The sequence below is a fragment of the Peromyscus californicus genome, unplaced genomic scaffold (assembly GCF_007827085.1).
Source record: "Peromyscus californicus insignis strain IS unplaced genomic scaffold, ASM782708v3 Scaffold_1__1_contigs__length_55948999, whole genome shotgun sequence".
Taxonomy (NCBI): Eukaryota; Metazoa; Chordata; class Mammalia; order Rodentia; family Cricetidae; genus Peromyscus; species Peromyscus californicus.
Window position 1 is genome coordinate 20404288 of NW_026294492.1, and position 10325 is coordinate 20414612.

At 57.5% G+C, this 10325-nt stretch overlaps 1 protein-coding gene across 3 annotated transcripts; it reads left to right on the plus strand.

Moving 5' to 3' along the window:
• Positions 1–2319: 2319 nt before the first annotated feature.
• On the plus strand, positions 2320–10283 carry Emilin1 (elastin microfibril interfacer 1). Of its 3 annotated transcripts, none has more exons than XM_052746086.1 (8): positions 2320–2968; positions 3847–3972; positions 4385–4605; positions 5814–7739; positions 8332–8448; positions 8866–8883; positions 9008–9145; positions 9561–10283. In XM_052746086.1, the coding sequence occupies exons 1-8, from the start codon at positions 2796–2798 to the stop codon at positions 9896–9898; spliced, it is 3057 nt and encodes a 1018-aa protein (XP_052602046.1). In that variant the 5' UTR covers positions 2320–2795; the 3' UTR covers positions 9899–10283. The 3 variants fall into 3 exon arrangements, with proteins under 3 accessions (XP_052602046.1, XP_052602047.1, XP_052602048.1); XM_052746087.1 differs by having other exon boundaries at positions 2860–2968; positions 3829–3972; XM_052746088.1 differs by lacking the exons at positions 2320–2968; positions 3847–3972; positions 4385–4605 and adding an exon at positions 5401–5606.
• Positions 10284–10325: the final 42 nt, after the last annotated feature.

Here is a 10325-nt window from a genome sequence, read left to right on the forward strand (position 1 = left end):
GGTAGCCAGGGTAATCTGGGGGGCCAGGGAGTGGGTTGGTTTCTGCCAGGGCCAGGGCCTACAAGTGATGCAAAGGCCCAGAGACAAGGCTCCCACCTCCCACTGGCAGACTCCTGAAATCAGGGCCTCTTGTGAACGTTTCCTTCAAGTCTTCCCATGTGCTGGTCCGCAGGCCCCTGAAGAGCAAACATATTGCTACTTCTATTGGTTCTGACTTTTTCTTCCCCCGACACCTTGCCTTGCAACATCATTTCTCCTTCTAGCCACCAAGGTCATATTCTAGGTCTGTGGCTCTCAGAAGTCGAGGCAAATCACTCAGAGTCAAGGAGAGGAGCTGGTGACATTCATTCTCACGGCTTCCAGTTAGCACTCTATAAATGGTTCCCAGAATGCAGTTCTGCATTTTAACTATTTCTTGACAGTTATTTCTACTAGAATGTATTACTCTTGTTTTTGTTTTTTTCCCTGTATATTCAAACTGAAATAGCCTCTCTTCCCTCTAGGCCTACTCTTTCCAACCTCCTTGTTTTAGCTCAAGCTCTGGAACCTTCTGTGGTGTTTCCCTCTATCTTCATGCACCGAGCAGGCATAACCTTTCTTTCTTCTCATGGCCGTGCTCACCAGCACAACCCCTCTGCATCACTTTACAGTGTAGAATTTGGAAGAGGCCCTCGAGAGCAAACAGACTCCCAGTGGTGGTGTGGACAGTATTCCAAGTTACAAGCTCCAGAAATTGAGACTCAAGTCCTTGTAACCTCATTCTGGGTTCATTGCTCTTACTCCAAACCTTGCAAGTCAACAGCCTGGCCAGTCATGGAAGCCTCTCTCTCATTGGCCCATAACCTACCTCTCTTGACTTCTGCCTTGCTCCTGTCTGACAATTAATAACTTAACAGTTGCTGAGTGAAGGCAGCTGAGGCAGGAGGATTCCCACAAGTTCCAGTCTACCAAAAAGAGCTAACATATACTAAGTAAGCCTTGACCATATTCTGGGCGCTATTCTGAAATGTTTATTAATCCTCATAAACCTAAGATGGAAGCAGTTATATTATCCCTGTGTCTGAGGAAGAAACTGAGGCTGACCACATTCCCTGAGCCTGAAATCTCCGCCCTTCCCTCGTCTCTGTCCTTTGCTCCTCCTCCTCTCCTGCCCCACACTGTTCAAGTTCTGCCTTTTCCAGCAGCTTCTTCTGCTACCCCCAGCAGCCCAGCTGTCTCTCCCCAACTCTTAGCCAGAGCACACATCATCCTTTTGTCCTGGCCTCTTGGCAATAGGTCCGTCCTGCCTCTGGGGTTCTCTGTTTGGGGGCCCCAAAACCGGAGTTGTTCCTGAATCGACAGTGACAGAGTTTTAGACTTGCAGCTCGGGCACCTTCTCCAGTGCCTGGCACACGGCAACTTCTGGTAGCCGTTGTCTGTCTGGTCGTCCAGCTTCTCCCTTCTAGCGTCCCCCGGGAGATGCAGGTCCAGAACATACCACAGAGAAGGCAAGAGGCAGCAGGCATCTCACCAAGAGCTTTCAGGTCAAGCTGAGGTTTCTCTCTCTGCAGGCCACAGAGAAGGACTGTCTTCCTCTGCTATCACCATATTCAACCCTCCTGGTTATAGCCTGACCTTCACCAATGGCAGACAGGAAGGAGATGCCTTCTCCTCTTGTCTCCTCCATTGTTTAAGAAAAGACTGCTTTGTTTTGTGATTCCTTCCTCTTTTCTCTCTCTTAGGTTTCCCATCTGTCTCCGTGGAGTACACCCCCCCCCACCCCCGCTTCTTCTCCTGAGTCACTGGAGTCATTTAGAGTCCAATCTCAGCCATATTATCGATGTGCTGTGTCACCTTGGACAAATGAATTACTTTCCCACGTGAGCCTCTAAAAGGAGGCAGAAGGACCCAATGGTGGTGAGGTCCTGCGGAACCCCCACATGCAGTATCCCCTGTACAGTCCTGCCTTCCCGCTGGGTGTCCTCAGGGCTCCCTCTCTCTTCATCTTCTCCCAAGGGTCCTGTTCTGACTGACCCGGGGGAGCTGGGACTCTGGCAGGAGTTCCCGGTCCTAACCACCAGCCCTGGGCCTCCTATCCAGATTTGGCCCCGGCTCCATGTGGCCTGTCTGGGAGGCTGGCCTCAAGCCCGGCGGCAACTCTACATTTCTCTGTTTTTCCTTTTTTTTTTTTTTTTTTTTTTTTTGCCCCCCTCTTTCCCGGAGTTAACAAGAAGCAGATGTGGCCAACGATGGTTGGAGAGGTGGGGGAGGAAGGGGGAGGCTGGACCGCCAGCCAGACAGGGGGAAGGGAGGGGAGAGAAGGGAGGGAGGAGGCTGGCCCGCCCCACAGTCACTCTTGTGCCTCTCAACAGCCACAGGGGCAAAGCTCTGTCATCCTGAGGATCCAGTCATCAGGGAACAGGACAGGGAGACCAGAAGAGGGCCAGCTGGAGCCAGGGGGTGGAGGCTCAGGAAACAGTCTCTGAGAGGGGCAGGGACCAGGCCCAGGAGGCCAGGGACCCAGAGAACAGACTCCCTTCAGAAGTGCAGAAGAGGAGAGCGGAAGGAACCGAGGGAGGGACAGACAGGAGCCCGAGGAGGGAAGAGGAGGGGGAGAGAGGGGTCAGGGCCCAGCAGCCAAGGAGGAGGCGTGTGGCTGGGGGCTGCAGGCAGGAAGCTGGGGACTGAGCTGGCTTAGCGGGCTGTCCCCTGGAGCCGCAGCAGCGGCAGCGGCATCCCCGGGAGGCGCGGGTGTAGGCACCAGTGGTCAAGCCGGGATGTGTCTCTAAGGGCAGGGCGGCAAGGAACACCTCACCATGGCCCCCAGCACCCTCTGGAGCTGCTGCTGTCTCTGCTATCTGCTGGCCGTAGCCACCGAGGCTGCCAGCTACCCTCCCCGAGGTTACAGCCTCTACACAGGGGGCAGTTCGGCCCTCAGTCCTGGGGGACCCCAGGCCCAGAACTCACCACGGCCCGCCAGCCGCCACAGGTAAGAGTCTGTGTCCCCAGCCGGCGCTGGAGGCTGTGGTTGGGAAAGTCCCCAGAAGATGGGCAACAGGCTATACCCCCCAATGCCATGAAGAGGAGAGTGAGGACTCCCGTCCATCAATGGCCCTCCCGTATGCACCTTCCTGCGGGACTTTTTCCAGAGCTTTGGTGGCCTAAGGGGGATCAGCTCACACCCCTCTTCTCTATGGAGGCCTGCAGTTGGGTGCCCAGGGAAACTACGCCGGAGGGCCATGGACCAGACCTCGCTGCCAGCTGCCCCGCTGTGTGCCAGCCAGTTCTGGATCAAGCAGACCTTTTGTCCTTCTCTAGGGCTTCCGTAGCCCCAGCCACTAATGTAGCACTCCCGCCCTGCTCCCTCTGGTTCTGCAGCAGCCCACAGATTAGAAGCCAGTGTGAATGGGGCCAAGAGTGCAGCCCCACAAGACCCAGGGGGACAGAGCCCGGCTGTGGCTTATTCTCTACTTAACCACAGGCCGGACATCTGCCTGCCCCTGCTCTCCTCCTTGAGGGGTGGGTAGAAGCACCATGTACAGGGGATTATCCCCAGCATCCAAGTTGGTTGGTTTACACAGCTGGGTCTTGAGACAGGCCCAAGGGACTGTGAATTCCAGGGTGCCCGGGACCCCACAGTCATGAGGACTGACTTCTCTTTGTGTGTTCTTTTCATTATATCTTCCCTGTCTTGAAAAGTCTTTATCTGCTATGGTGATAGAAGAAGTGGGGTGGGGACTGCCCTTGCAAAACCCCTAACTTTCATTGGTCCCCAAGGCCCCTTCATCTTTCGACCCTCCATCAACCTCTGGGCCCACTGGGGCTTGTGTCTTTGGTCCTTTGGCCCAGGTAGGGTTGTGCCTACAGGAACTGGTGTGCTTACGTGGTGACTCGGACCGTGAGCTGCGTCCTTGAGGATGGAGTGGAGACCTTTGTCAAGCCAGACTATCAGCCCTGCGGCTGGGGCCAGCCCCAGTGTCCCCGAAGTATCATGTGAGCCCCCCCAACACTGAGGGATTGGGTGCTTAGTGGGAGCTGGGCCAGGGCAGACAGCTGGTGGCCACTCAGGGATTCTGTGCGGAGCAGGGAGCAGGGGGCAGGACAAGACTTTTTGAGAGGATATTAGGGTCCTGGCTTAGCTGGTGAGCTCCTGCAGGCATACTTCCCTTGTCTCCAACCTTCAGGCCCTCCTGTTGGACAGGTCAGCCTCCTAGCCGCGAACTCAGGGTTCCAGCGCTGGGAACGGGGAGGAAGAGGCAGGATTTAGCCCTTGGCTAAGAAGCTGGTAACTGTCAAGTGAGCAAGGCCACACACAGACTGGCCCGAGAGGGAGACTCAGCCTGAAGAACAGGTGACTGTTTGCAGAACCGAGCGAATACAAAGCCTTCCTTTCCTCTCTGGCCAGGTACCGGAGCTTCCTTCGCCCTCGCTACAGGGTGGCCTACAAGACGGTAACAGACATGGAGTGGCGGTGCTGTCAGGGCTACGGGGGCGATGACTGTGGAGAAGGCCCTGCTTCCGCTCTGGGTCCTGCACCCTCCACACCACACCCCCGGCCCAGGCCTGCGCGCCCCAACCTATCTGGCTCCAGTGCAGGCAACCACCTCAGTGGGCTAGGGGGAGAGGGTGAGTCTGCAATTTCCTAGGGATGGGGAGATCCGGGGTGGTAAACGTGAAACCTCTGTGCTCTAAACTGGAGGGAGACGGACAGAAAGGACGTAATGACGCCCCTGAGAGTCTGCAAGTGTTTATGCTTGCGTGGTTTGAGTGTGTCGGGGGGGTGGGGGGGGCGGGGGGGGGGGGCGGAGTGGGGATAGATTGATTGAAAGACCTGAAAACCTAGCGCCGGATAAGAAGGCATGGAGAGGATTTGCTCACATACGCCCTCATGCGGCCAAGGTCCTTCCTAGTCGGGCAAGGCTGTGGGAGAAGCAGGGAATTCCTTTGAGAAGCTCGGTCTGTCCGCATTGAAGACAGTTAAGACTACAAATCCTAGCATGCATTGCACCTGACTACAGGTCCCAGGCCCCTTTCTGGCCCCTGGAGACTGCAGGTCCCAGAATGCAATAGTCCCTGTTGCATTTTTCTTTCCTCCCGTGTGTATGTGCTAGGCCAGGCACACCGGATGTGCGCTCTTTTCCTGCCAAAGAGATAACCGAACTATAATTATGGAAACAGGAACTTCGGGCTGACTGGCTAGCCAGCCAGCACCCCAGCGGGCTTGCTGAAGGATTTCTTGTTTGACCCGTGGTGCGCTGGGGGAAATGCCCAGTCATTGCTACAGTACTTCACATTCCCATTCCCATTTGGGACTGTCAGCCCAAAGAGGGAGGACACATGGTGTCTTTCTCATTTCCCAGATAAGGAAACAGTTTCCAAGAAGTCAAGAGGTCTTAAGGCCAAGTGGAAACGATGTGGGTGGATTTGGTGGCCAGATAGACGATCTAGATTAGAAATTTGACACAGCTACTTGTTAAGCCCTTTTTCTCTTGCCCAAATCGTCCAAAGAGCCTCTGACTCTTCCTGGGACTACCTGCCTAATTCCTCTGGTCCTCGGTTTCCCATGCCATCAAATGGCAAGAGTATCTGCTCAGTAGACGTTTTAAGAGCTGTGGTTCAAATCTGGGGTAAGGGCAGTCAGTAAATGGTATTGCCTTTCTTTTTTTTTCTTTTTTCTTTTTTTCTCTTGCCCACATCATCCAAAGGAGAGCCCCTGACCCTTGCTAGAGTTGGGGTAAGCAGGGCCTGGACCCTCAGTCATCTGCTGTCTCTCTCTCTCTCTCTCTCTCTCTCTCTCTCTCTCTCTCTCTCTCTCTCTCTTTCTCTCTCTTCAGGTCCTGGGGAGTCAGAGAAAGTACAGCAGCTAGAGCAGCAGGTACAGAGCCTGACCAAAGAGTTGCAAGGCCTTCGAGGTGTCCTGCAGGGACTAAATGGGCGCCTGGCCGAAGATGTACAGAAGGCTGTGGAGACAGCCTTTAACGGGAGGCAGCAGCCGGCAGATGCAGCCGCCCGTCCCGGTGTGCACGAAACCCTCAGTGCCATCCAGCACCAGCTGCAGCTCCTGGACAACCGCGTCTCCACCCACGACCAGGAGCTGGGTCACCTTAACAACCATCACAATGGAGGCACCGGCGGAGGCGGCGGGGCCCCGGCCCCTGTCCCAGTCCCTTCGGGCCTCAGCGAGGAGGTGTTGAGGCAGCTGGAAAGGCAGCTTCAGGAGTCCTGCTCAGTGTGCCTGGCGGGGCTGGATGGCTTCCGCCAGCAGCAGCAAGAGGACAGGGAGAGGCTGCGAACACTGGAGAAGCTACTGTCCTCCCTGGAGGAACGTCAGCAGCAGCACATGGGACCCGCCATGGCCAGGAGACCCCCTCAGGAGTGCTGCCCGCCAGAGCTGGGCCGGCGACTGTCAGAGCTGGAGCGGAGGCTGGATGTAGTGGCCGGCTCAGTGACGGTGCTCAGTGGACGTCGGGGTTCTGAGCTGGGAGGAGCCGCTGGGCAGGGGGGCTACCCCCCAGGCTACACCAGCTTGGCCTCCCGCCTTTCTCGCCTGGAGGACCGCTTCAACTCTACCCTGGGTCCCTCAGAGGAGCAAGAGAAGGACCAGCCCGGGGGACCGAGGAAGCTGGGCCACTGGTTGCCTGATGCTCCGAGACGGCTAGAAAAGCTGGAGGAGCTCATGGCCAACGTGAGCAGGGAGCTGGGTGGCCGCCTAGGTCTGCTGGAAGAGCAGGTGACAGGGGCTGTGCAGGCCTGTGGACAGCTCTGCTCTGGGGGCCCCGGGGAACAGGATTCCCGGGTCAGTGAGATCCTCAGTGCCTTGGAGCGCAGGGTGCTGGACAGCGAGGGCCAGCTACGGCTAGTGGGCTCAGACTTGCACAAAGTTGGAGCAGCAGGGGAGGCCCAGCAGGCCATGTTGGAGGGGCTGCAAGGGATCCTGGGCCGGCTGCAGGAGCGCATGGATGCACAGGAAGAGGCAGCCGCAGAACTCTCGCTGCGCCTCAATCTTACAGCAGCCCAGCTAAGCCAACTGGAGGGTCTGCTGCAAGCCCGCGGGGACGAGGGCTGCGGGGCCTGTGGTGGGGTCCAGGAGGAGCTGGGCCGCCTTCGGGACGGCGTGGAACGTTGCTCCTGCCCACTGTTACCTCCACGGGGCCCTGGAGCTGGTCCAGGTGTTGGGGGACCAAGCCGCGGGCCTCTGGACGGCTTCAGTGTGTTTGGGGGCAGCTCAGGCTCAGCCCTCCAGGCCCTTCAAGGAGAACTCTCTGAGGTCATTCTTACGTTCAGCTCCCTCAACGACTCACTGCATGAGCTCCAGACCACTGTGGAGGGCCAGGGTGCTGATCTGGCCGACCTGGGGGCCACCAAGGACAGCATCATCTCTGAGATCAACAGGTTACAGCAGGAGGCCACGGAGCACGTTACAGAGAGCGAGGAGCGCTTCCGAGGCCTGGAGGAGGGCCAGGCACAGGCCGGCCAGTGCCCTAGCTTAGAAGGGCGATTGGGCCGTCTTGAGGGGGTCTGTGAGCGACTGGATACTGTGGCAGGGGGACTACAAGGCCTGCGTGAAGGCCTTTCTAGACACGTGGCTGGGCTCTGGGCTGCACTTCGGGAAAACAACAGTACCAGCCACACACACGCTGCTCTGCTGGAGAAGCTGCTGGGGGGCCAGGCAGGCCTGGGCAGACGGCTTGGTGCCCTCAACAGTTCCCTGCTGCTCCTGGAAGACCGTCTGCAGCAGTTCAGCCTGAAGGACTTCACTGGTGAGGACAGAAGGCATGAGGGGGTTCCCCTCTTAAACCCGTTCTTTTTTTTTTTTTTTTAAGATTTATTTATTATGGATAGTCTTCTGCCTGCATGTACCCCTGCCCGCCAGAAGAGGGCGCCAGATCTCATTGTAGATGGTTGTGAGCCGCCATGTGGTGGCCAGGAACTGAACTCAGGAGCTCTGGAACAGCAGCCAGTGCTCTTAACCACTGAGCCATCTCTCCAGGCCCCAGACCCTTCCTTTGTCTCCTTCCACCCTGCAACAACCAGCAAAGAGGCCTTGTCTCATCCACCCCCTCTTTGCTCGGCCCCAGTGGTAGCCCTTATTGTTCCTCTGGGAGGTTGAAGTGTGTCTGCAGAGAAGCTGCCAGGGTCCAGCTCCCCGCCCTCCCTCTGGTTGTTTCGATGGGCCTGGGAGTGGAGGTCTGTCACTCAGGTGCCTTGCCTGCAGCACAAGGGGCCCCAGGTCTCCGTCAGTCCTCTAAGCCCATCTCTCTCACCCATCTCTCTACCTGTGGAACCACCACCTTTCCTGTGAGTTGGAAGCTCCCTCTGCAAATGTCCTTCAACTAGGTTTTATCACCATAGGGCCTTCAGGAGAGGCTGGGCCCCCTGGGCCTCCTGGGCTCCAGGGGCCTCCAGGCCCTGCAGGACCTCCAGGACCTCCTGGCATGGATGGACAAAAGGGGCCCATTGGACCACCAGGTATGTTGGCTGAGACCCTTGCTACAGCCAGGGTTTCGACTATCCCAGCAGCCCAGGCATAACATTCCACACAGAGCTGGACTGAGAAAGGGGAGAGAGGAAATGGAGATTCCCAGTGTCTAACCGTGAACAGAGAAGAAAGTGACTAGTAGATGAGGTGACCATTTGGCTACTGGGTGTCTTGATCTCTCTGCCATATTGCAGATTGATGCTTAGCCTACAAGGGCCGTCTGGGGGAAAAGCTCGGGGCTGAGGCTATGGCCCAGCAGCTGCACAGATTTGACCCTACTTAGGCCTTTCTTGGCATCTCCCTCCTGCTTGGAAACACACCTAACACTCAGAGCCCTGCAAGGCACATGTTGGATGAGTGGCCCAGTGAGCGATGCCCTAGTCACTGTTATCTCTTTCTTTTCACAGGTCCTCAAGGTGAACAGGGTGAGTTCTTCTCATTAGACCCTGGAAGGGGAAATAAGCGTGGGGCTGGAGGAGGACAGTCCTCAGGCAGCCTGGGCAGCGGGAAGGGGGCATCCGTTCTAACACTCACTTTACCCCTATTCAGGAGTGGAGGGAGCGCCAGCAGCCCCCGTGCCTAGAGTGGCCTTTTCAGCTGCCCTGAGTTTACCCCGGTCGGAACCAGGCACAGTCCCCTTCGACAGAGTCCTGCTCAACGATGGAGGCTACTACGACCCAGAGACAGGTAACCTATGGGGGGAGGGGGCTGGGTTGAGCAGTTGAGGGAATGGGTGAGGTTGGGCCAGTGCTAATGCCTCGTTCCTGCCTCGGTAGACAAGTACATCTTGACATTTTGTCATTTAGAAAGACCTTTATTCTCTCCATGCATTTCCACCACAGGTGGGCAAGGAGAGGGTGGGGAGGGAAGGAGACATTCACACCACAGATTTTTATGGTAGGGACGGGGCTCCAGCACGCGTCCTGCAGTAAGTGCTGGAGATGCAAGGCGGGTCCCCGACAGGGTACAGTCCAGTGGAAGAGCAGGGAAAGGTGTTCCCCCGCCCCCAGTCCGGGAGTGCTGTACCCACCCACTCCCTCCTCGAGAAACCGTCCTTGTCCCAGACACCGTCTCCCCTCCTGACTGCCACCCTTGTCCCCAGGTGTGTTCACGGCACCACTGGCTGGACGCTACTTGCTGAGCGCTGTACTAACTGGGCACCGGCACGAGAAAGTGGAGGCGGTACTGTCGCGCTCCAACCTGGGCGTGGCCCGCATAGACTCGGGGGGCTACGAGCCCGAGGGACTGGAGAATAAGCCTGTGGCCGAAAGTCAACCCAGCCCCGGCGCCCTGGGCGTCTTCAGCCTCATCCTGCCGCTGCAGGTCGGAGACACTGTCTGCATCGACCTGGTCATGGGGCAGCTGGCCCACTCGGAGGAGCCGCTCACCATCTTCAGCGGAGCCCTGCTCTACGAGGACACAGAGCTTGAACAGGTGTAGACAGGGTCGGCCCGACCACTGAACTTACCTACACGGGCCGCAGAGCCGCCTGGATCGCGGCTCCCCCCCACCCCCGCGCCGAGGCCGGGGTGGGCCAAGTCCGGGGACCACGCACGCCCCGCTGCGGTTCAGGTCTCCAGAGCGGCCACTCTGCATGCAGCGACTTCGTGGTGTCCGGGACCTAGGCGTCTCCTCTTGACTTTTGGCCTCACTGCCGTCCCCACCAGAGCCCTCTCCAGGACCCGGGATGCGGAAGAGGAACCGTCCCTCGAACCCCTTCCTTGCTTCCGCAATCCTCGGGGTCCAAGGGCTTTCCCGAGCCCGCACCGCCGTACTAAACTATTCAGGAATAAAGACACTTATTTTTGTTTTTCTATAAAACACAGCCATTCTGCTCCGGTACATGTTCAGGGGTCGATAAGGGACA

Bases quoted from the DNA above. Each gene is read 5' to 3' on its own strand.
- Emilin1 (XM_052746086.1), top strand. From the start codon at position 2,796: ATGGCCCCCAGCACCCTCTGGAGCTGCTGCTGTCTCTGCTATCTGCTG. The intron at 4,606-5,813 runs GTGAGTCTGCAA...CTCTCTCTTCAG, and splicing joins CAGTGGGCTAGGGGGAGAGG to GTCCTGGGGAGTCAGAGAAA. The intron at 9,146-9,560 runs GTAACCTATGGG...CCTTGTCCCCAG, and splicing joins CTACTACGACCCAGAGACAG to GTGTGTTCACGGCACCACTG.